This window comes from Rhinatrema bivittatum, chromosome 11, assembly GCF_901001135.1.
Source record: "Rhinatrema bivittatum chromosome 11, aRhiBiv1.1, whole genome shotgun sequence".
In the NCBI taxonomy this organism is placed as follows: Eukaryota; Metazoa; Chordata; class Amphibia; order Gymnophiona; family Rhinatrematidae; genus Rhinatrema; species Rhinatrema bivittatum.
Window position 1 is genome coordinate 55,543,609 of NC_042625.1, and position 26,328 is coordinate 55,569,936.

The 26,328-nt window shown below is 42.8% G+C and overlaps 1 protein-coding gene across 12 annotated transcripts in view; it reads left to right on the top strand.

Annotated features, from left to right (window-relative positions):
- CIT (citron rho-interacting serine/threonine kinase) overlaps positions 1 to 26,328 on the top strand; it is a 424,741-nt gene that overhangs the window by 342,841 nt on the left and 55,572 nt on the right. For 9 of the 12 annotated variants that reach the window (XM_029571779.1, XM_029571775.1, XM_029571774.1 and 6 more), the window contains 9 exons: positions 2,125 to 2,232; positions 2,903 to 3,016; positions 15,611 to 15,773; positions 15,858 to 16,022; positions 16,125 to 16,262; positions 17,580 to 17,760; positions 19,002 to 19,093; positions 22,266 to 22,370; positions 23,026 to 23,195. In XM_029571779.1, coding sequence (XP_029427639.1) covers positions 2,125 to 2,232; positions 2,903 to 3,016; positions 15,611 to 15,773; positions 15,858 to 16,022; positions 16,125 to 16,262; positions 17,580 to 17,760; positions 19,002 to 19,093; positions 22,266 to 22,370; positions 23,026 to 23,195 — 1,236 coding nt within the window. The remainder of the gene's footprint in view (positions 1 to 2,124; positions 2,233 to 2,902; positions 3,017 to 15,610; positions 15,774 to 15,857; positions 16,023 to 16,124; positions 16,263 to 17,579; positions 17,761 to 19,001; positions 19,094 to 22,265; positions 22,371 to 23,025; positions 23,196 to 26,328) is intronic. The other 3 variants (XM_029571783.1, XM_029571782.1, XM_029571784.1) reach the window with 3 other exon arrangements.

The following is a 26,328-nucleotide window of genomic DNA, read 5'->3' on the forward strand; positions in this document are numbered from 1 at the left end:
CCTCTTATCTATCTTCCCCAAATCACTTCTCTCTTCTCCCTTTTTCTTGCTCTGTGGATAATGTCATAATGCCTCTGTATTGCTTCATGGTGAGACCGCACCTTGAATACTGTGTACAATTCTGGTCGCCGCATCTCAAAAAAGATAGACCCAAAAAGCAAATCGGAAGCCGATCCAGTTGGCTAGTGTCACTAGCAGAAAGAATGTCAGAGTGTTCTGCAGACACTAATGATATTGTGACAGTGTGACAGCAGCCCTGCAGGCATATTTTAAGTCCTGCTAATTGAATTGCCCCTGAGGCAGCTCTATGAGCGAAACTCGGCCAGAGTCGGGCATTGAAATAAAGGGCTTCTTCTGATCGTCCGATTCTCATTGTCTTTACTGTATCTCAAAAAAGATATAATTGTGATGGAAAAGGTACAGAGAAGGGCCACCAAAATGATAAGGGGAATGGAGCAGCTCCCCTATGAGGAAAGACTAAAGAGGTTAGGACTTTTCAGCTTGGAGAAGAGACTGCTGAGGGGGGATATGATAAAGGTGTTTAAAATCATGAGAGGTCTAGAACGGGTAGATATGAATCGGTTATTTACTCTTTCAGATAATAGAAAGACTAGGGGGCACTCCATGAAGTTAGCATATGGCACATTTAAAACTAATCGGAGAAAGTTCTTTTTTACTCAACGCACAATTAAACTCTGGAATTTGTTGCCAGAGGATGTGGTTAGTGCAGTTAGTATAGCTGCGTTTAAAAAAGGATTGGATAAGTTCTTGGAGGAGAAGTCCATTACCTGCTATTAATTAAGTTGACTTAGAAAATAGCCACTGCTATTACTAACAACGGTAACATGGAATAGACTTAGTTTTTGGGTACTTGCCAGGTTCTTATGGCCTGGATTGGCCACTGTTGGAAACAGGATGCTGGGCTTGATGGACCCTTGGTCTGACCCAGTATGGCATGTTCTTATGTAACTTCATCTGTCCCAGTCCTCTTAGCCAATAACCTCTCTCATTCTCTGCATATGTCTCTCCTTAGGGAGAAAATCTTCCTTAGGTTTTAGAGGAGTTAGGCCTGACCTTAACTTCCTGTCTTCTGCGCTCAACAAATTCATCCTCCTTGTATATGTGCCTAACTAGCTTGATTGGAGTTCTGACCTTCTGACTTTTGGAATTCTATCTTTGGGGCTCTTTTATTTCTCCAGGTTACTGTATTGTGAGGTGGTTCTACTTCTTTTTCTCTTGGTTGTACTGTCTTTTATATCACTTGTCTGTAATTTCTGGTTTACTTCCCTTGTTCTTTGCTGTGGGGGATGTAGACCCTGTCATAGTTTGAGATGCCAGCTGTATTGTTCGCAATTTGTCTGTGAGCTTAGCTATACTCACACTTATTTCTTCCTAATGTCTCACCCACATCTATTCTACTGCAATTTAAGATAATTACTCCTTTTCCTATCCCTCAAGCAGATGGTGAGTAATTGATTTGATATTTTTTATAAATCCTTTTTTTGAATACTTCCATCAAGTTAACCCTCAGTTTTCTCTTGGCTAAATAAACTCTTCTCCTTCAGGGTTCCATTATCTTTTAAAAAATATATACATCATCCCTACCTAAATAGTTTGATTTTCTTTTATCATATTTTTTTTGACAAACTAACACTACTCCTACTTTCTTTTCTGTGATGTGACAATTCCTTATTTTGCTCCTGAGTTTACCCAAATTTCTAACCTTTTGTGACCCTTTGAGACAGTTTTTAGGTTAAAAGAATGAATTGGAGAATACTAAAAGCAATCTTTAGTATGATTGTTTGAGTGATCTATAAATATTGTAAAGTAGCAGTCACAGTAAAGAACCTTTTTTCCAGTAGATTATTCTCATCTTGTGTTTAGTGCCACCCTCAAAATGCTTTTAAGGCTACCAATAACCTTTTTCTTTCCAAATCCTTAATTCTCTGCCCGACTGTTCAGATGGTGATCCTCAGTGTTTTAGCAACTTGTAAATATAGATATTATTACATAACGCACATCCAATAATTTTCCTACTAACCAACTTAAAGCAGTTAGCAAGATTAATCTAGCATGACTTCATATATCTAAACTTTAGTGTATTTTTCTCTTTGAATTTTGCAGGTTCTTTATTCTCATGAAAGGGTGAAAATGGAAGGCACAATTTCTCAGCAAACCAAACTCATTGACTTCTTACAAGCAAAGATGGATCAGCCAGCCAGGAAAAAAAAGGTAAGAGACAAGCTTATGAGACAAGATTTTGACAAGTAGCTGGTCTCCTGTTAATTACATGTACAAACTGAATATTCTGCCTTTTTGGGAGAAACCCATACAAAACAGATTATAAAACAGGAGTTTAAAATAGCACAATTATTAGCATAAAATACAAATCATTAATGCCCAATCAAACAGCAATAAAACATTCATCTACAAAACATCATAATACTGCTTTGGAATATAGTTATATAATAACAAGTGTGTCTGTCTCAAACCCCAGATCAAGAGAGTTATATCTGAAAGGCAATTTAAGGTCCTTATTATTTCTAATAAACCTTATATTTTGTCTGTAAAACTAGTTGTCTACATTTTAGAAAAGATTAGCTTGAACATGTATTTATAGTCACAATTTATCCAAATAGATTTGCTGTATGCATGGGGTTCCATCACACACATACGTTTAGCCTCGTGGGGAAGTTCAAAAAATAACTCGCACCAAAAGTGGATGCGAAAGTCTTACAAGTTTCAAAGGAAAAGTTTCCCTTTCAAATTTGCTGCAAAATCTATAAGTAAAGGGTACCCATGGACTCCACTTTAAAAATGCCCCACATGGCAAAGGTTTGCCAGGTTATGAGTAGGAGTTTGGGTTAATGAGTTTACATGTATTCATTTACAAATCATTAAGCTAGAAGAGAAGATGGCAAACAAAGGTGATGGAGAAACACACAAAGGTGGGGAAAAGCACAAATATGCCTACAATAAACAGGAAGAATATGGAGGAGAGGATTTGAAGATTAAGGTAAGAGAAGAAAAGTAGAAGTATTTTTAAAATCGATGCATACATTTTCATAGTCTGGGTAAGAAATTCCTGGAGCCTGGAGGACCTAAGAGCAGAAGCTAGTTTAGATGTGGTTGCAAGAATGTTCATGCTAGCTTTTTCTGTGGCATGTGCATGTGTTCACTGCTGTTGTGCACATAACTTTTGCATGTGAGCTTGGGAGAGTCCCAGTTTTGCATTGTGTGTCCTCCATTCACTGTGTATGTTCTGTGGTGCCACCATGTTCCCCTGCTGCCTCCAGGGACCCAGGTTTCATCTCTCTCCATTCATTACCATCTATTCTCACGCCTTCCTAGACTTCCTTCATATCTTTCAGTTATCACCAAGTTTCAAAAGACCTCCTTTTTCTTGCCACATCCAGAATATCTCCCACAGAGGATTCAGAAACTCGAGAATAAATGGTATCCATTGGGCTCTAGTAGAACAAGACATGTGACTGTTGATACCCAATTATGCAGGATACTGAATACCCACTCCACTCCCACAGAGTAGTCAGACATCCAGGATTCAGAAGGCCAGAAATAAATGGATTATGTTGGGTTCTGGCAGACTAAGGCCTATGATAAAGAGATACCCACTTTCCCTGCTGTTACCTTTATATAATACATTTTTTGTATTAGATATTAAAGAAAATCTAGCAATAGAAAATGAAGTAATGTCTGAAAGGGATGCAGCCACCCAGTATACCCAGAAACCCTTAAACAGTATTAAATTTCATAAAAGGAAGACTGTCATCAGAGGAACCAATTTGGGAAATCATTTTGATGGGGATGCAAGAGTTAAATGCCTCCCAGGATCCTTGCCCAGTTCAACTAGATAGTCAGTTCAATTGAAATGCTATCCTTGAAGCACAGAAGGATTTCCAAAATCTAGGGAAGAAGATTAGATACATGGCAAAAACCATTAGCATTTCAGAAGTATTGCCTGTTCATGGAAAGGGGAAGGAAAGGCTCTGCTATATAGATAATTTCAATTTTTGGCTGAAAAAATGGTGTAAAGAAAGTGGCTTTGGATACATTGGAGTCTGGGGCTGTGTATGGAGCAGTAAAAGGTTATATGGAAAGGATGGCCTACATTTGTGCATGGCAAGAAAGAGGATGCTAAGCGAGAAATTCACATCATACATTTTCAGGCATTTAAACTAGAGGATGGGAGTAGCAGGAAGTAGCCAATGAAACTGGCATGTCACCCCCAAGCAATACAGGAAGTGGGAGGAGAAAATAAAATAAATCAGCTCAAAAAAACAGAAAAGGTGACTAGGAAGAGCAACAAACCAAGGGAGACAAGTTGGAAAGTTATGACCACAAATGCTCGTAGTCTGAGCAATAAAATCCCAGATCTGCAGGCCCTAATGGTGGAAGCAGACTTAGACATCATTGCTGTTACAGACACATTGTTCACAGAATCTCATGACTGGTGTATGACCATCCCAGGCTATAACTTGTTAAGGAAGGACAGAGAGAACAGGAAAGGGGAAAGTGTAGCTCTTTGTCAAAACCGATATCCAAACAACTGAAATGCAAGAGACATGGGGTAGGGAAGAAGCATTATGGGCTGTTCTAAATAAATAAATAAATGATGGTGTTTCCATTTACATCAGTGTGGTCTTCAGGCCTCCAATTCAGACAGAAGAACTGGACAGAGATCTGGTCGAAGGTGGGAAAAGGAAGAAGTGTTGCTTGTTGAAGATTTTAATTTGCTGGATGCAGATTGGAGTATTCCTTCCTTGGAATCTACAAAAGGTAGAGAGATAGTGGATGCTGTTCAAGGGGCTCTGCTCAAACAAATGGCAATGGAACCCACAAGGAGGGTGTGATACTCGACATAGCCCTCACAAATGGGGATAATGTCTCTGTCCACGTAGGTGACCATTTGGGATTGGAGAAGAGCAGTAGTGGTCCTGCTTCACGAGAGGTAGCAGAGAGGAGGCTGGAAATTATATGCCAGTTAGCTTCACCTTGGATTTGGGAAAATTAATAGAGACGCTGCTGACGGAAAGGATCACGAACCATCTACCAACTGGTGGGTTGCTGGACCCAAGGCAGGATGGATTCACAAGGGGAAGGTCCTGTTGGACAAATCTAATCTACTTTTTTGATTGAGTGACTAGAGATTTGGATCAAGGAAGAGTGCTTGTTGTGATTTACTTGGATTTCTGGAAAGCTTTTGATATAGTCCCACATAGGCGGCTTGGGAATAAAATGAGAAGCTTGGGACTCTAGGGTATGGTAATACAAAAGAGCTGTATGTGATGGGGGATGAAAGACTAATGTCCACAGACTGGGAAAGGGACCTTGGGTTGACAAGTGTCTGGTGATCTGACATTGGCGAAGCAATATGACAAGGCGATAGCTAAAGCCAGAAGAATGCTTGGCTGTATAGAGAGAGGAATAACCAGGAAAAAAAAAAAAGGAGGTGATGTCCTTGGTGAGGCCTCACCTGGAGTAGTGTGTTCAGTTCTAGAGACATGACAGAGGTGATCCCGAGAATGGCGACCAAAATTGTGTGAGGTCTATACTGGAAGACTTATGAGGAGAAGCTGAAGGATCTGAATATATATACCCTGGAAGAGAGGAGGTGAATGGGGAGACATACAGATCTTCGGATACCTGAAAGGTTTTAATGATGCACAATTCTCAAATCTTTTCCATTGGAAAGCAAACTGTAGAAGTAGTGGTCATGATATGAAACTCCAGGGGGGATGACTCAAAACCAACATCAGGAAATATTTCTTCATGAAGAGGATGCTGGATGCCTGAAATCCCTTGGCGGAAGAGGTAATAAAGATGAAAACAGGAAACAAATTTGTTGCATTTGGCGGGCCACGGGCTGTTCCCGCATATCACCGCTCTTACCATCCCAGCTGGGCCCTTCTCACTGCTGCTAGATGTGGCAATGCACCACCAGCACTCCTCGCGGCAGGGCACCACTTTCCGAAGTGACAGCACACCGCTAGCTCACCACGCGGCAAGGCATCGTCTACTTCCAGCAGCCGTGCTCCTCCTTAGGGGCACGAGTGCTTGATGCCACCTGGTTTAAAGGGCTCGCAACAAGAAAAGCCACATAGTGACTCCTGATGACCTCAAATGCTCAGGCTTACTAAAGGCCCTCTCTGTCTCCCCTCACTGCCTCAGCAACAGGTCCAGCTACTTCCTAGTTGTGCGTGTTGTTTCCCAGTCTTCAGTTTTCGCCCAACTTGTCTTCTGTCTTTGTTCTGGCCTGTCTCATCCTCGCTGCCCATTTGTTCTTGTCCTTGCCTTTTTGCCCTACATATCTATCCCCCTTCTCCTACCGAGATGGATACCTAAGTTCAACCTCTGCCTGGACCCCAGGTATGCCTGACTGCCGCCTGCCTTCGACACTCACTACTAGAGACCTGCCACCTAAGTCCTGCCGGCCCCAGCATCCAAAGGCTCAATCCAAGGAGAATGTGGGCTGGTATAGGTGAAGGTCTCAACTAGTCTCTACTTCGCCTGTGTCTGCCTGCTGATGAAAGGAACTTGCAGGGCTTCTCTGTGCAGGTAATCAGTCCCACCTCAGCCCAAGAGTCCACAAACACAACAAAATTCAAAAAAGCATGGGATAAACACTGTGAATCCCTAAAGACTGGTGGTGGAATGAAGAAAAGGGGGCATGGGAGTAACTGCAAGAAGCAACAGCTGCTACCACTAATGGAAGGCATGGGGATTACTACCCTTAATCAATTAACCTTCACGCAACTGCAACATCTCTCTCTGCTTCGATGGGGGGGGAGAGAGTAGGAAGGGGAATTGGATTTAGATGACACCAATGCCGGGCCATGACTTTTATGGTTCGGGGTACCCAGACATTAGGGAAAAAGTGCAGGATTGTTTCTACAGTCAAGTCCAAAAGCAAAGCTTGTTTAAAAAGCATTGTCTGAATTATCAAGAAGGCTGCTGCCCCTTAAAAATGTTGCTAATAGTAATGGGTTTTGATTGTTAATAGTACCACCCTTAACATAAGGCCATCGGGGTAATCTGCATGGAGCAGTAATTACTACCCTTAACATGAGGCTTGGGAGTAACCTGTATTGAGTAGCAGTTATTACCCTTAACATAAGGCAAGGGGGGAACCTTTCAGGAGGCTTTTGCGCAGTGTGAATAAGATTACCATGAGTGATTTTGCATTTTTCACGTATTTCCAGTACAATGTTAAATGATGTTTCCTTGCTGCTTGAATTGTTTTATTTGAATTATTTTATGACTCATGTTTTATAAGCTGTACCAACCCAGAGTTGGCCCTAGATTCCTGGAACAGCATCACGTTAGAAATTGCTAATAACCTATGCCCAACATCCAAACGTATCCTAAACCCAGAGTCAAAGCACACAAACCCATGGTATACCCCAGAACTAAAAACTCTAAAAATAAATAAATAAATAAAATAAACAAACTCAGACAGAAAGAGAGAATGTGGCGCAAGAACCCCATCCCGCAGCATACCTCCAGCTACAAATCAGCTCTTCACTGCTATAGAACCACTACACTCAAACACAAACGGGATTTCTATGCTTCTAAAATCCACGAATGCCTTTACAACCCAAAAGCCCTCTTTTCCTACGTCTCAAGCATCGCCAAACCCACCGCTTACACGATAACAGACTCTGAAGCTCCTGACAAATGTGAGGAATTAGCTCAATACTTCAGCAGCAAGATATTGAACTTACTCTCCAGATTCACCAACTCTGTGCACCCCCCACTCTCCGAGTCTGGCCTTCCAACTTCATCATTAAACTTCCTCGAACCTACCTCCACCAAAGAAGTCGAATCTATCCTAAAAAAACCTCAAACCCACCTCCCATCCCACAGCTACGATCCCAACCAAAGCACTTCTATCTGTCCCTAACTCCATAGCCAGATCAATAGCTGATATCATTAACTGCTCCCTCACTACAGGTATTGTCTCCGATACTCTTAAGCAGGCAGTAGTTAAACCCCTCCTTAAGAAACCTTCACTAGACCCGAAAGACCCTGCTAACTACCACCCTATCTCAAACCTCCCGTTTATAGCCAAAATAATGGAAAGAATTGTCAACACACAACTCATGTATTACCTTGAGAACCATAAGATCCTTCACAACTCACAATTTGGATAAGAACATAAGAAAATGCCATACTGGGTCAGACCAAGGGTCCATCAAGCCCAGCATCCTGTTTCCAACCGTGGCCAATCCAGGCCATAAGAACCTGGCAAGTACCCAAAAACTAAGTCTATTCCATGTTACCATTGCTAATGGCAGTGGCTATTCTCTAAGTGAACTTAATAGCAGGTAATGGACTTCTCCTACAATAACTTATGCAATCCTTTTTTAAACACAGCTATACTAACTGCACTAACCACATCCTCTGGCAACAAATTCCAGAGTTTAATTGTGCGTTGAGTAAAAAAGAACTTTCTCCGATTAGTTTTAAATGTGCCCCATGCTAACTTCATAGAGTGCCCCCTAGTCTTTCTACTATCCGAAAGAGTAAATAACCGATTCACATCTACCCGTTCTAGACCTCTCATGATTTTAAACACCTCTATCATATCCCCCCTCAGTCGTCTCTTCTCCAAGCTGAAAAGTCCTAACCTCTTTAGTCTTTCCTCATAGGGGAGTTGTTCCATTCCCCTTATCATTTTGGTAGCCCTTCTCTGTACCTTCTCCATCGCAATTATATCTTTTTTGAGATGCGGCGACCAGAATTGTACACAGTATTCAAGGTGCGGTCTCACCATGGAGCGATACAGAGGCATTATGACATTTTCCGTTTTATCCACCATTCCCTTTCTAATAATTCCCAACATTCTGTTTGCTTTTTTGACTGCCGCAGCACACTGTACCGACGATTTCAATGTGTTATCCACTATGACACCTAGATCTCTTTCTTGGGTTGTAGCACCTAATATGGAACCCAACATTGTGTAATTATAGCATGGGTTATTTTTCCCTATATGCATCACCTTGCACTTATCCACATTAAATTTCATCTGCCATTTGGATGCCCAATTTTCTAGTCTCACAAGGTCTTCCTGCAATTTATCACAATCTGCTTGTGATTTAACTACTCTGAACAATTTTGTGTCATCTGCAAATTTGATTATCTCACTTGTCATATTTCTTTCCAGATCATTTATAAATATATCCGCAAACATTTTAACACGGAATCACTCCTACTCACTCTCTCAGACCACCTCAGAGGTATGGACCATGGGAACAGTTATATGTAAGGGCACCGCCCAAAAGTTTTTTGTTCAATGTGAACCGATACGATGTGCCAACGGATATCGGTATATAAGAGATGTTAAATAAATAAATAAATAAATAAAACAGTTACCTGCTTGCCCTCCTCGATATTTCTGCGGCATTTGACACCATATGCCATAACCAACTCCTCACCCGCCTAAAAGAGATTGGCATATCAGGCAGTGCCCTCCTATGGTTCACATCCTACCTTGCAAACAGAAAATTTACTGTTAAGATTGATAATGCCTTATCCGCCCCTCACCCTCTCCTGCAAGGTGTTCCACAGGGTTCCTCCCTCTCGTCCACCCTATTTAACATTTACCTCACCCCCCTCTGCCACCTACTCTCAGACCTCAAACTGAAATTCTATCTGTATGCCGACGATGTTCAAATCATTATACCGATTCACACCTCTATCTCTGACACCCTAAAGCACTGGGAAACCTGCCTTACATCGATCAACTCCCTCCTTACCAACCTTCACCTTGCCTTAAATACCAGCAAAACCGAACTACTGTATATCTCTCAACACTCTACTCCAAAACCGGCCTTTGCCATAGACCCAGCCTTCAAGATCATCTCCGTCCAACCAGCTGTAAGAGATCTTGGAGTACTCCTCGACCAACAACTTAACCTTAAGAAATATGTCAACTCTATCTTAAAAGAAGACTTCTTTAAACTTAACGTTTTAAAAAAACTCAAACCCCTACTTCACTCACATGATTTCTGTACAGTAATTCAAACCACTCTCTCATCTAAATTGGATTACTGCAATTCACTATTCCTAGGACTCCCCTACTCCACCATAAAACCCCTCCAAATACTCCATGGCAAGAATCATAACAAACATGTGAAAATCAGACCACATTACCCCCATCCTCAAAGACCTTCACTGGCTCCCCATCCCATCCCGTATCCTATATAAAACGCTCACCATCATCCACAAAGCCATCTACTCTCACCATTCCAACTGGCTCGACCTTCCCTTCATGGCTGCACACCCAAATCGACCCACGAGATCTATCAACAAAGGATCCCTTCACATGCGCCCCCCCCCCCCCCCTCAAAACAGCACATCTCACTTCCACAAGAGAACGCGCCCTCACAATCGCTGGCCCTGCACGCTGGAACTCCTTGCCCTCTATTCTCCGTCTCGAACCATGTTACTTTAAATTCAGAAAGAAACTCAAAACATGGTTGTTCAAACGGGCCTTCCCTGATTAACAGCCGCCCCCGCCCCCCACTATATACATTCCAGTCCAAAAGCCCCTCCTTAATTCCCTCTCCAGATATTCTCTGTTTTTATACCTTAATTACATATGTATATAATGCCAGTTATACCTTACCTACTTATGTATATAGCTCCAGTCAATCATACTTCACTCACATATGTATATAGCTTCATTCAATTACTTTTATCCCTATTTATTTGGTAATTGAGAATTGTCCTATATCGATATATTTATTCTGATTTACCTTGTTAAGAAGTTCTCTGCAGTTACTCTATCCTTCCTTACTGCCTCAAGTGTGCCCCCTACAATACTGTTTTCTACCCTGTTATATGTATTTTCAACCATTTTGTTACAATGTAAACCGGTGTGATGTACCCACTAATGCTGGTATAGAAAAAGTTTTAAATAAAATAAATACATTTATTTTGTTGTGTTTAATCTATTGTATTTTATTGGAATCTGCCTAGAATAGGTCCTGTCAATAGGTGGAATATAAATTATTGTAAGTAAATAAATAAACCTGCAGTAGCAGTAGTTACTTTTCTTAAGATAAACATGGGAGTAACCTGCACTGAGCAGCAGTACTACCTTAAGAAACTTGCTGGGCAGACTAGATTAACTATTTGGTCTTTTTCTGCCGTCATTGCTATGTTATATTGATCCTGCTGCTAGTACATTTTGATCTATTATCTGGTAGAGTTAATTATCCCATGTGAGTGGGAAAGTATTTCTAATCTCACAATACATGGTCATCTAAAATTTAGTAATCACTAGACAGTATAGTTTAATATGAGAGCAAATGCAGAGGTGAGATATACAAAAAGGTGACGGTCCTAAACATCAGGATTTCCAGCTTTGTTGAAATGAAGGAATTTCCTTATGGAGGCATTGGCCATTGTATGAAGAGCAATCCTATGAGGCCAGACTTGAGGTCCTAAGTATGTAAATCCCAGAGCCCCTAGTCTCCCATGATGCTGCAGGAAGGACTGCAAAATCCAGCCCTTTCCATAGAATTCTGTTTTTTCTAAAGGTTTGCAGTGGGGCTGACTCTGCAAGTCGCAAGTCATTTTCCTGTCTCTCCCCTCTCCCTACCTAACCCACTTGTGCCAATCACAACTTTATTAAAATGGTGTATAGCAGTAGGATTGCAGTGCCTTAGGCTACTTATGTTTATCCTCGGGGGGGAAAAAAGGGATGGTAGTCCTCACACATGGGTGACATCAGATGGTGCCCAACACAGAAAACATCTATCAGAGTTTCTAGAAACCTTCACTAGGCACACAGAGCATGCCCAGCAAGCCCTATACCATACAGGGTCCCTCTTCAGTCTCATTTTTTCCACAGAGCTCTCTGCCTCACGGTTTGATTGAGCTCTAAAATTTTTGGCTTCTTGCTTCTTGGAAAACTGTTTTTTGCAGTTTTCGCTGTCTCTTCTAAAGTCAGTCAATAGATTCCTCTTGGAGTCTCCTCGTAGTGCCCCTAGTCCAGGTTTTCGGCATTCCAGTAAGTTTGTTTTTGCAGTTGGTTCCCCCCATGGTGGCAGTGCCTCTGTGGCTATTGGCCATCATTGCTTGCTGCCATCGTTCTGCACTTTTTTCCTTTTGTTTCGCCCCATCATGGCCACGTTTGGCTTCTGCCAATGCACCAGTGGCTGAGGACAATGTCTATCACCGATCCTCATGAGGTTTGTATCCTGTGCCTGGGTGCATCACATGACGTCCGGGGTTGACGCTTGTGTGCCCAAATGACCACTCGAAGGGACATCTGCTTCTTATCAACAAGATAGACAACCTCTTCGGGCTGAAGAAGTCTGAGCCATCAGCTTCAGAGGATCTTGGAGCCACACCGATGGACACCATGCCATCAACATCGGTGGGACCATCGGTTCTATCAAGGTTGCCAGTGATTAGGGGGGGCCAGAGACCAACCGTTATCAATCTCCTCCGGGCCAAGGATGTCAGATTAATTGTCCTTGACCTCCGCACTGGGAAAAGACCAGGCCAAGCATCTTGTGAAGACCAAGAAGTTTCAGCTCCGGTCCCCGTCTATGCACGGTGACGGGCACCAGGACATACCGGCTTTTGCCACGATGCCCACAAAGTGACCCCGAGGCGAGAAGTGCCAAATGTTTAGTGATGCCCAGGGTCCACAGTAGTCTACACCAGTCCTGGTGCCAGTTGCCTATCCCCCTCGCAAGTCTGAGGAAGGTCTGGCCTCCCCTTCCTCCTCCCATTCAGTGTTGGTATCGGCAACATTTGAGGAGGAACTAAGCATCTAGTCAAGCTGGCGGTGGAGCATGCGCTGCCAAGCTTTGGTCCCATGGCACAGAGCTGATGCTGTCCATGCTCGTACTACTTCTGGAGAAATTCAATATGCTCATCAGTGCCTTACCAACCCAGCAGGCGTCTGTTCCCGGCAGGGCACCAGGGCCTCCCCTACTGAAACAGTGGTCATAACCAATTCCTCCAAGGAGGAAGCTTCTCTGAGGCCGGTAGGCCCCCGTCCAGTTCCATCAGTACCTTCACCTCTGGACTGTCTGAACACCTAGGGCACCATCCCCCGTGGCATACAGAGAGGATGAGGATCCCTTTGATCCTTGGGGAGAGTTAATCAGATGGAATCCTCCTCAGACGATTTGGATGGTCTACTGTCAGATCCTTCTCCTCCAGAGGAGCAACGGAAGTCCCCACCTGAGGACTTAACCTTCGCAGGGTTTGTCAGGGTGCTGGTGGAAGCCATCCCATTCCAGCTTTTGACTGAAGAAGACGCCAGGCACAAAATGCTTGATGTTATTGGAGCCTCCTAAGGAGATCGTGGCGGTCCCGGTATATGAGATCCTTATGGAGTTGCTCTGAGGATTTGGGAACACCATCTTACAATACCTCCTGTGAATAAAAAAGCAGACAGGGTTTACCTCGTCCAAAAGGTTGCCGGATTCGATAAGTGTCAGCTGCCCCACCAATTGGTTGAATCCACTCTCAAGAGGGCCAAGCGCTCTCAGACCCACTCCTCAATGCCCCCGGGGAAGGACCACAGAGTGAAGGAAAATGTTCCAAGACACCATGCTTATTGCCCGCATCGCTGCCTACCAGCCCTAGATGAGCCAATACTCTCGGGACATCTGGAAGCAGGTGCAGGAGGTGGCTGAACAGCTGCCTCAACAGCAGCAAGGCACCCTAATGTCATTGGTGCATAAGGGTTTGGCGTATGGAAAACACTAGGTCCGTGTGACCTACAATGTTTTTGAAACAGCATCGAGAATTGGTGCCCGCAAACTGGCATGGCTGTAGGCCTTGGATCTCAGACCGGAGGTACTGGAACAACACGCTGACATGCTGTGCACTGGATAGAATCTTTTTGGAGATAGGGTGAAAGATGCCGTGGCCCAATGTCAGGACTTATCATGAGACTCTTCAACAAGTCTCCACCAGCACTCCGAACTCATTCTCCTCATCCAGGAGGCTTTCAAGGCCGGGGCCCAGGAAGTCTTTCTTTCACCAAAGAAAGTACTATCCTCTGCCTACTCGATCCCATACACATCAGAGCTCCTGTGACTGTTACAGACAGCAGAAAGCTCCCATCCCAGCAGATTGGATGGGCCAATTTGTTCTTATCTGCTTTCAGTTACTGTTAGTATAACAATATTCATAGCATCGCTGTACAGCATCACACGTGTTCTGTAATCTCATTATGAGCATTGGGAGACTGTGCAACCCTGTTAAGTTACTTAAAACCATAAGTAATCATTTTTCCCGTAGGCACAGGGAGGATAATTTCAAATGATTCTACTCAGGTCACTAATAAGCAACTGAAACTTACCCTCCCTGTGCGTGCTTTATTACTGTGTTTTATGCATTTGTGAGTGTCATGCTTTATTCTGCACCAATCATGAATTTGGAGATTGCAGATTATAACACATACTAAATAAATAAATAGTTGCAAAGTCTGTGGGTGCAAAAGTACATATGGTGCTGGTGCAAGGTCTTTCCTTTTGAAAATTTGCTTGCAAGTCTCCTGGACTTTAAAAAAAAATTGTTCTAAACATGAATAAAAACCTTTAGTACATCTGGCCCTTAGTCTTAGATGGACTGGGAAAATGAACTGTGGATGTCAGGTAGGGATGTGAATCGTTTTTGAACGATTAAAATTATCGTCAGATAATTTTAAAATCATCCAAAATCGTTAGAGTGCACAATACAATACAAATGCCCCCCGATTTATCGTCAGGGGCATTTGTATTGTATCGTTAAATAGGGCGCGGGAAAACCGGCACACCAAAAAAACCCTAAAACCCACCCCGAACCTTTAAAACAAATCCCCCACCCTCCCGAACCCCCCCAATTACCTGGGGTCCAGTGGGGGGGTCCCGACGCAATCTCCCTCTCTCTGGCCACGGCTGCGTTGAGAGAAATGGCGCCGGTGGCCCTTTGCCCTTATCATGTGACAGGGCAAAGGTAGCGCCGGCGCCATTTTGGTTCCTGGTTCCCGACGTCACGCGTCCAGGAGATCACCCCCGCTGGACCCCCAGGGACTATGCCCGTTGACATAGTCCCCCAAGGACTATGTCATACAGACGACCATCGCCCGTATGACATAGTGAGGGCAAAGGTAGCGCCAGCGCCATTTTGAAGATTGGCAATATGGCCCGCGTGCAGGTCGTCGCTCCCGGACCCCCGTTGGACTTTTGGCAAGTCTTGTGGGGGTCAGGAGGCACCCCAAGCTGGCCAAAAGTCCCTGGGGGTCCAGCGGGGGTCCGGGGGCGATCTCCTGGACGCGTGACGTCGGGAACCAGGAACCAAAATGGCACCGGCGCTACCTTTGCCCTGTCACATAAGGGCAAAGGGCCAATAAGGCTAATATTTTGGGGAAATTGATGCCTGGGCTGTATGTGTCTTTTTTTAATATTACTGGAAAATGAGTAGGAAATGACTGCAATATTTTGTAATCTCATAGAAGTAGGGTAATCAGTGACTCGGTCAGCCTTTTTCCTTTCTAGTTTTGGTTCATTATTTGTTTTCCATCCCAAAGGACTAGTTTTAAATTCTTTGTTTATGAAAGTCATTTTTTTATTGTTAGAGTCTGTTTAGTCGATGGAAAGATGATCCCACTCAAATGCCTCAGCTTCCTCTACAGTATAATGAACTGAAGGTGGCACTGGAAAAAGAGAAAGCTCGCTCAGCAGAACTAGAAGAAGCTCTTCAGAAAACACGCATTGAGCTCCGCTCTGTTAGAGAGGAAGGTAGAGACCTTAGTATGAAGTTTAAATATGTCTAATTGCTTCATGCTATATGAGTAGGAATAACAGCATTTCCTTTCTTTTTAGCTGCCAATTTGAAAGTGTTAGACCACCCACTTCCATCCACTCCAGCAACAGCACGGCAGCAGATTATCATGTCGGCTATCGTTCGGTCACCTGAACATCAACCCAACCCCGTCACTCTACTGGCTCCATCCTCCAGCCGCAGAAAAGAGTCATCCACCCCAGAGGGTAAGGAGGAGGATGGTTAAGTCATTGCGTCCAGTATGCTATGTTTAATACCTGTCTCAAATCTCCTTGTGGTTTGTTTGTTGTTTTTTTTTTAAATTCCAGAGTTCAGTCGCCGTTTAAAAGAGAGAATGCACCATAATATTCCCCATCGGTTCACCGTGGGTCTAACCATGAGAGCTGCAAAATGTTCTGTCTGCCTTGATACAGTGCATTTTGGACGCCAGGGAGCAAAGTGTCTTGGTAAAAGCTGTTTTTTGCTTTGTGTGTGTGTCACAATCTCTCTGGATTGGAAGGACACTATGAGGCTAGTAAGCCATTTAGTGGACAAGTTATCCGGCCGGATAGCTTGTCCCGCATACTCAGTGGGATAAATTTCCTGCTGAACATACTCACCTAAAGTTATCCGGCTACATGTAGCCGGATAACTTAAAACCTAACCGGCTATGTTTGAATATAACTGGTTAGGTTTCTTAGTTATCTGACCTTGTGTGGACGGATAACTTGCTACTTATCCAGATAGTTTGAAAACATGTCCAGGTAAGTAGCGCTGTGAAATTTAAAAAAAAAAAAAAATGTGTCATTGTAGTAAAGGGGCTTGTGACTCGATTTTCTACCTCACCCCCACCAAATTGCATTGATGGCCCTGCCGTACAACCCCCTCCCCCTACATCCTCGCCTAAATATTTTGGCCCTGTTCGCACATTTTCGTGTGTTAAAAAATCACTTTCCTACCAGAGACCCCGGCGATAATCACCCCTCCCCCACCACTGCTCAGATGCCCTCCTGACACCTATTTCACTCCCAGTAGTTTTGTACAGTAGCTACGCTCTTGGCGCTTCTGTTGTATCTGACAGGAGCTGTACTGGAAGCGTAAGTTCCCCATAGTTTACACTTTATCCTCCTGTCAGAAGCTGCAATAGAAGCCCCAGGAGTAAGAAACTCCCCGCAGGGTTTTAATATGTGTCGTGGGGGTGTTGCTGGATCAATACTAATGTACAGTGAGTGGGGGCAGGGTCCAGGGTTGAGAATAGATTTTTTTTTTTTTAAATGAGAGGGGCCCAATCTATGGATGTTGGAGCAATTTTAATATTTGCGAGGGAATTTGGGGGGGGGGGGGGGGTTGCATGGCCCAGCAGGACCATCGGTGCAATTCGATGGGGGAGCAGTAGGAAATTTAACACAGACCTCTTTACTATTTTTTTTCTTTTATTTCAAAGCATTACTTAGCCAGATATTTTTTTGAAGATATCTGTATAAGTAGCAAGTTATTCTTCTACACAAGGTCAGGTAATAGTGCAAAATTTGCCTAAGTTATCCGGATAAGTAAATTCCTCCCAGAAACTCTCCCAGAATGCCTCTTTTATTTGAATAAAAAAAAAAAAATTATAGCCAGATAATTACTTATCTGGATAAGTGGCTGAATATTGCAAAACTCGAATATTGACCTCTATATTATTTCCTTTGAGTGGCAAATTGCTTGGTGGAAAAGAATCAGGATACTTTGTGATTGGTGTGAGGATGACCTGATATTTTAAGGTGCATTTGTCTTGTTATTAGAATGCCAGATTATGTGTCATCCAAAGTGCTCCTCCTGCTTGCCAGCTACGTGTGGTCTGCCTATAGAATATGCAACCCACTTTACAGAAGCTTTCTGTCGAGATAAAATGAATTCTCCAGGACTACAGCTGAATGAACCAAGTGGCCATATACGCCTGGAAGGGTGGATGAAGGTGCCAAGGTATAAGTATGCGTCTCCTTGCCTGCTTAGCAGTTCACAGTCATGCAAGCACTGTAATAATCAAATGATAAAATAGATCCCATTGAATTGTAATTAGTATAATCTAGTTTGCTTGATGTGTTATGCAGTTATTTAATTTAAGATTTCTATTCTGTTTTTCGAGACTGGCATCTTAAAAGCAGATGCAATTAAATAGACTTCAAGACAGGAATTTGATATATAACAATGAGGGAGGTGTAGTATATATAGACATCACATGCAGAGGGTAAAAGTTTGTCCCTGGTGTTTTCTCCTTGGGATTGTCAGCCAATGTTTGGGGTTGTCAGGTGCACAACTGTTAAGTTTGGTATTTCACTGATCAAAAAGCCACATAATTATTGATGGCTTTTAGGTGGAGGGGAGAGTGTTCTGGTGCAGGCTCTCTGAAGCTTCTGGATCTGTGTTTGGTTTTTTTTTAAAGAAGGCCTTTAGTTAAAGAGTGGTGAGATGTTGCTTTTGGTTCAATCATAGGTTTTGGGTGGGGGGATATTCCTTCAATTTCATTGTCAGTTAGGATGACCCAAAGCTCTTCATCACCTTCAATGTGAGGGATAGAATTTTGAATTTAATGTACTGTGAGTTTGAGAGCCAGAGTAGCAAGTTTAGGAGGGGAAGGCCCATTCTGATTTTAAGCATCCAGTGATCTGCAATGGCATTTTGGAGAATCTGTAGTTTGGCACTTTCCTTTGAGATAGCCTCATGTAGATGACATACTAGTAGTTTAGATTTGAAAGTACTACTGGTTGCGATCGAAGTTGAGGAAGGCTTCCTGTGAGTCAGGAGCTGCAATAGTAGTGCAGGGGGGGACCTCCCGTCCAGTCAAGTCTGCGCAGGATCATGGTCTGGGGATGTTCCGGGCTGGGGCACCGATAATTCTCCTCCTCCTCTTTCTCCTGTGATGCAAGATGCTGAGGGGGTGACCATGAGGAGGGAGCAGATTCGGGGGACAGACAATCCGTAGGATTTCTTCTCAGAGTTTGACTTGCTACTCCCCAGGGCCTTCCTGGCTAAGCATATTCTTCCAAATAATTGGACCAGCCACCGAAAAGGTCCTGTCTCTGATTTAATAATATAAGGTGATACCATTTTATTGCACTAACTAATCAAGAACTGTATTGTTAGTCCAAGAAAGATGTCACTTATTTCATTTATTCACGTGAACTAACATTGCAACCATACGACTTCATCCAATATTTTTACAGAAATAATAAGCGTGGACAGCAAGGCTGGGACAAGAAATATGTTGTACTGGAGGGCTCTAAAGTTTTAATTTATGACACTGAATCTAGGGAAGGTAAGGCTCATTCTTTTGTTTTCTCTTAAAAAAAACAAACCAAAACAAAACAAAAAAAACCCTCTTAATCAAAAAATCAGCCATAGAAAGTGTAATTTTTCCAGTAGTCCACATAGGCTAAAGTCTGCAGGTACATTTAAACCTTAGGCGCATAAATCCGCTTTGAAGTTTTGTGGGTGTATGTGTGTAACCGACACCAACATGCACGTGCAAAGTGACACCTGTTTTGGAGGTATTCATTGAGATGTCCCATTGCATGTACAAATACACACAAAATCGCTTTTGCACAAATCCCTGCCCAGGCGATTTTAAAAAGACGATTTAAGCACATAATCCCTTTGAAAGCTACCCTCAGAATATATACTTGGAAACTGAATATTTCCAGCACTACAGCACTGAGACTCTGCTACTCTCTCTAACAGATAACATTCTGAGAGGCTTTGATAGTGGTAAACACTATATTCTACTAATGCTTGACCTATCGGCAGCCTTTGACACAGTAAACCATAAAATACTACTAAATAGACTGGAAGAAATCGGATTACACGGTCTAACATTAAAATGGTTCAGTTCATACCTAAAAAACAGGTTTTTCCAAGTTCAGATCAACAACACATTATCAGAAAAAATTAATCTCAAAACAGGAGTTCCACAGGGATCAGCCCTATCTGCGACCCTTTTTAACATATACATGCTGCCATTATGCCACTTACTTGCAGGACTAGGAATTATACACTACATTTATGCCGACGACATCCAACTAATTCTACCCATAGAGGACACTTTAGAGAAAACATTAAACCTAGCCAACATGTACCTAAGCATTATAAAACAACTACTGACATAAATGTAACTTGTAATTAATTGATAAAACAGAATTTCTACACTTAGAATGAAAAAATTCTGAAATCAGTCAAACCTCAATAATACTCAAAGACAACCAGAAAATTGAACTAACTGGAAAAGTACGTAACCTGGGAATAATTATAGATCCTGAAATCAATCTGAAACAACACATATCACTAAAAGTAAAGGAAGGTTATGCAAAGCTCATGGTACTCAGAAAACTTAAAACCACTACTGACTCAAAATGACTTCCGAACAATTCTACAGGCAATAATTGTCTCCAGCACGGACTACTGCAATGCCCTTATGCTAGGACTACCTAATACGACATTAAGACCATTGCAAATACTTCAGAATACAGCAGCTAGAATACTAACCGGAAAAAGGAGGGACCATATAACTGAAACCCTAGCAGAGCTACATTGGCTACCAATTGAACACAGAATTAAATACAAAACCCTATGTATCATTCACAAACTAATTTATGATGAGAAATCAGATTGGCTAAACACAGCATTACGGGTACACACTCCACGCAGGAACCTCCGATCAGCAAATAAAGCACTCCTAACCATTCCATCAGTTAAAACAGCAAGATTGACACAAGTGAGAGAAAGAGCCCTATCACTAGCAGGACCCATAATCTGGAACACAATGCCTCCAGAGATCAGACTACAAAGTGATCTCAAGGCATTCAAGAAAAGTTTAAAAACATGGCTTTTTAAACAAGCATTTTACAAAGAGACGAGAGAATAGAGAGAAATTATTCAGGAAAAGACAGAAAGGCACCGACACACAGTACTTAGAACTTTACAGTAGATTAGTCTATGAACTCTACACCACAATAAGCATAACTAATACTATGTGTGATAAAACTACCCGTGTAAGTACCTTGGTACAATTGGTCATGAACTACTTCGCTAAATAACTATGTCTAATGATATATTGTAACCGAACCTTTGACGGCACCTGTTAGAATGTACTATGGTATACTTTTACCTACATTAAATATGTGCCTACATGTAAACCGTTGTGATGGTATTTAACTTAGCAACGGTATAGAAAAGTTTTTAAATAAATAAATATTGCTGATTGGTTTACTAATGCTAGTGTAAAGGCATTATTTATTTATTTTATTTATTTAAAAGGTTTTATATACCGACATTCATCAATGATATCACATCGGTTCACAGCGTAACATAAAACTAGTGCCTGTAGCAGCGCTTTACATCGAACAAGTTTAACATAATACAATTAAAACATATTGAAACATATGTTTCAATATGTTTTAATTGTATTATGTTTTTTAATTTTTATTATTTATTAATTTTTTAATAATAATAATAATTTATTAATAATTAATAATTTTATTATTATTAATACTTTTTATTAATTGTATTATGTTTTTAATTGTATTATGTATTGCATTATTGCAGCATGTGCAACTACTCCTATTAAGCTCTAATCTACATAATAAAGCAAGATACCATAATGACTTGGTAATTAATGGTGTATATGGTAATATAAGAGTCGACACTGATCAGTGCCTGGGTTGGAAATTGCTTGCTGCGGTTAGCTGCCTCTCTTATACTACTTAAAGTGAAACCAAACGGTTCTGCAGTATTTTTTTACCTACTTAGCTCATACCTTTTCAATGGTAGGGGGCGGGGTTTGCATACGTGTGCACTTTTTCTGCCCTTCACACTCCCCACGCTCTTACCCTTCCCCCCAATGTGCGTGCACACACACACACACTCCACTTTATAGTCCTCTCTTCCCTACTATCATGTGTGTGAGGGGGATGGCGTGTGTATGGGTAGGGGCACTTCGCCTCTTCTCACCCATGTGTATGTGAGGGGTAAGATAAGTGGGAGGTGTAGATATTTCCCTGCCCCACGGGGCTTACAATCTTAAGGGCTGGATTCATCAAGGTATTTTCCCATAGATCCCATTCTGTATCTAAGGGAAAATACTGAGTAAATAATCCCCTTTGTTTGTTTTTGAGGCAGTGGAGGGTGAAGTGACTTTCTCCAAAGTCACAAGGGGCATCAGTGGATTTTAACCTTGGCTCCCCTGGTTCTCAGCCCACTGCTCTAACCACTAGACTACTATACCACACACGCAGCCATAAGGAGTGTTGCATATCCCTCTCTAAGATTTGGGAAGGGTCTTTATTTTTCAGTCATTGCAAGAATTGGTCAGAGTTCTGCAATAGAGATAGTCCTTAAGAAAGCCAAGATTCAGTGACCTTTTAACTATTTTTTTAAATTTACTGTGCACTGCATTTGCACTTGACTGATATGCATTTCTCCCCTTATGACCACAGGAGGACAGAGGCCTCTGGAAGAGTTTGAGCTATGTCTTCCTGATGGAGATGTGACTGTGCATGGGGCTGTAGGAACCACAGAACTTTCAAATACAGCAAAGACAGGTGTGCAAGTACAAATGATTGCCCCTTAATTCAGTGAATGGCTTAGTTACCCTATATGATGCCACTCTATTGCTGTTATACATCATGCAAGGGTTCAGAAAGGAAACAGGATTGTAGACAGCTTAGTCACTATTTTCTATCTGAAAACATTAAGAGCCTGATTTTAATGACTGTGCAAAAAAAAAAGTCAAAATCCCATAAAATTGAATGTTTTGTATTCACATTAAATGTAAGATTCACATATTCTCAAGTAATTGCCAATACTTTAGCTAATGCCTTGTCACAAGAATGCTGGGCTGCATAGAGAGAGGAATAACCAGTAAGAAAAAAAGAGGTGATAATGCCCTTGTGCAGGTCCTTGGTGAGACCTCACCTGGATTATGGTGTTCACTTCTGGAGCCCTTATCTCAAAAAGGATAAAGACAGAACGGAAGGGGTCCAGAGAAGGGTGAACAAAATGGTATAGGATCTAAATCAAAAGACATGAGAGGCTGAAAAGGTTCTGAAAGAGAATGGGGTGCAGGGGAGACATGATACAGATCTTTGGATACATAAAAAGACAAAAACAGTAAACAAATATCTAGTTCAGAAATAAGTTTTCTGAGTACTTGTGCTCATGTGGCAATCTAATCATACCAGTTTCTGTAACCTCTAGACATGCCATATATCATGAAACTGGAGTCTCACCCTCACACAACCTGCTGGCCTGGGAGAATGCTCTACTTATTAGCACCCAGTTTTCCTGATAAGCAACGCTGGGTCACAGCATTGGAGTCTGTTGTTGCAGGTGGAAGAGTTTCCAGAGAAAAAGCTGAAGCTGATGCTGTGAGTATAGAATAGGACAAAGAATTTTCAAAAATTTTGGAGAAGAAAAATATATTTTTTGTGTCTGAGATAAGTTTATTGTATAGGCTAATGCTTTTAGAATGTGATATAGTGCTTGTAATGTGTCATGTCATATAAGATGCATGCTGTGAACATTTAGCTGTGCAAGGATACTTGTGAAATATGCTTGGCTGATTCAAATTCTCATTGCAAATGAGACTTTAGATCACTATTCTGTTTAGGAAAAAGTATGATGATAATAGCATACTGTGTTGAAAAAATAATAAACTAGCGCTGAAGATAGCTGGGATTCCCCATTTAGGTTTTGAAAATTATTTCTGGAGGAGCCCTGAATTCCTCATATTTAATATACTGTCATATTCCCTCAGAACCCTACTCTGATTCGTGACATCTGTATTGATGTTGGTGTCACTGTTCCATTCCTGCATGAGGAGCTCTTGAGAACCTCACTCATGGCACTTCATTTTTACCAATACATTTGTGTTAAGTTGGCTTCTGCTGCATCTCATTGTCACATAGAAAGGGACTAGTATTTCAGCACACTATTTTTGATGCTGTTTCTTGCTTTCAGAAAGCTAACTTTATCAACTATCACTTCTCTGAGTTTAAGTATAAGAGTTTAAGTATGAATAAAAAAAACATACTAGTAGTTGTGCCCCACTTGCTGTGATTGAAGGGATGGGGGAGACTGGAAACACTCTTTGCTCCTCGCACTTGCCACTTTGTCCTAGTCTCTTCACCATTATATGTGGGGGGTTAGAGGTAGGAGTGTAGGTGGGGGGGGGGGGGGTGTGCACATGGGCTCTCTTTCCATGCATTCTCTAGTTCCATGTCTCTCTACTCTCCTCCCTGCCAGTGTGTATGTGGAGTAGCAATGGATGTGTGTTTGTATATGGGTGGGGGCATTCTTTCTCCTCACTTCGTCTGTAAATGTGTGTGTGGATTGGTGGTGGTGCAGAAGTAGGTGAATTGTGGGGGATGTTCGCGCACACTTTCCCTGTACGTACCCAGATCAGTCCATACTGTGGGTTATATCCCCATTCCAGCAGATGGAGGCAGAAGAAAAAACTTGAGGCGCTCGGAATTACCCATTAGCACCCTCTGTGTCCCATCAGTATTAAGAATATCAAAGCAGAACAAAAAACCCAGAACTAACTGATGAATGGATCAAGCAAAAATCTCCCAACCAAATAGGGAACTATATACAAGTTGCCCTTAAGGCGTATATTGTGTGTAGTCAAAACTTGCAAATGCAAAATCCGAAGCCTTCGAGAAAAATTTGAAACCTTGTTAAACACCAATGAGCAGGCTTAACTGTACTGAAAAAGCAAGATATTGGACCAGAAATCTGCTATCGAAAAGAGCGGGTGGTACCTGGCCGATTGGTTGATTCAAGCAAAGTCAGAGGTAGAGTGTGGTCATTCAGTCCAGTGGGTACTCCAGCTTCTGGGGGCATTGGGCTGGGTGACGAATCTCAGAAAGATTCATCTGAAGCCGACTCAATCCTTGGAGTATCTGGGCGCTCGCTTCGATCCCCGACTGGGGAAGGTGTTTCTGACTTCGGAGAGAGTCCTCAAGCTACAGAGTCGGGTTTTTCGATTGCGGAGCCTGGCGGTGCCCAAGGTCTGGGATTTCCTGCAGGTCCTGGGATCCATGGCTTCTACACTGGATTTAGTGCCATGGGCTTTTGCTCACATGCGCCCCTCTACAGGGGGCTCTTATCCCGGTGGAGTCCGCTGTCGGAGGAATTTCAGCTTCCTTTACCTTTGCTAGAGAATGCCAGGTCTAGTCACAGCACAATCTGGAGAAGGGAATGGATCTGGAAATATCCGACTGGGTACTGGTAATCACAGATGCCAGCCTCTCTGGATGGGGGGCAGTTTGTCAAGGGAAATCGGCCCAGGGTCAGTGGTCGCCACAGGAGGCAACTTGGTTGATCAACCAACTGGAAACCAGGGCAGTGCACAAGGCCTTGTTGGCGTTTCTTCCGCTTGTTCGGGGCAAATTGGTGCGAGTATTCTCGGACAATGCGACGATAGTAGCGTACATCAATTGTCAGGGCGGTACAAAGAGTCTAGTGGCGTTGGAAGTGCAGGAGCCATTCTTGTGGGCAGAGAAACATCTGGAGAGACTAGCTGCTTCTCATGTGGCCAGAATGGACAATGTGCAAGTGGGCTACCTCAGCAGATAGCGCCTGGATCCGGGGGAGTGGGAGTTGTTGGCGGAAGCAAGGTGGGGCAAACCAGCGATAGACCTCATGGCGACTCCAACAAATGTGAAAACAGAGCACTTTTTCAGTCACAGAAGGGAGCTTGGATCAGAGGGCATCCACGCTCTCGTTCAACCATAGCCGACATACCTCTTGCTGTACGTGTTTCCTCCATGGCCGCTCATAGGATGGGTGCTGTGGCGCATCCGGGCAGAGTGATTCTGATGGTGCCCAAGTGACAGCATCGGCCATGGTTTGTGGACCTTCTGCGTTTGGCAGTAGTCAGACCCGTTCGTTTGGCTCATCTCTCAGTGTTACTTCATCACCTGTATTTTCAGACTGGGAAGATCGCTTCTGTCTAGCGGCTTGGCTTTTGAGAGACAGCGGCTCAATTTGAAGGGATATTTGGAGCCAGTGATTGCAACTTTGCTTCAGGTGAGGAGACCTTCCACTTCAATGGCTACATCCGGGTGTGGAGAGTATTTGAAACCTGGTGTTTGCTGAATAGCGTGCAGCCCTTAGAGGTGGACATCCCGCAGATCTTGGACTTTCTGCAGTGCGGGTTATCTAAGGGGTTAGTGTATAATTCTTTTTGGGTCCAGGTAGCAGCCTTGGGTTCCCTGGCAGGAGTCAGAAAAGACTGCTGGCATCTCATCCGGATGTGACTTGTTTCCTGAGAGGGGCGAAGCATCTGCGTCCTCCGGTGCAGAAGATCTATCCGGCATGGAATTTGAATTTGGTTCTTCGGGTGCTGTGTGGGCCCCCTTTTGAGTCAATGCGGAGGGCGTCGTTGAAAGATTTAACCCTGAAGACTGTTTTCCTGGTGGCCATCTGTTCAGCTAGGCGAATTTCTGAGCTGCAAGTGTTGTGTAGGGACCCTTTCCTCCGTTTTTAGGATGATGG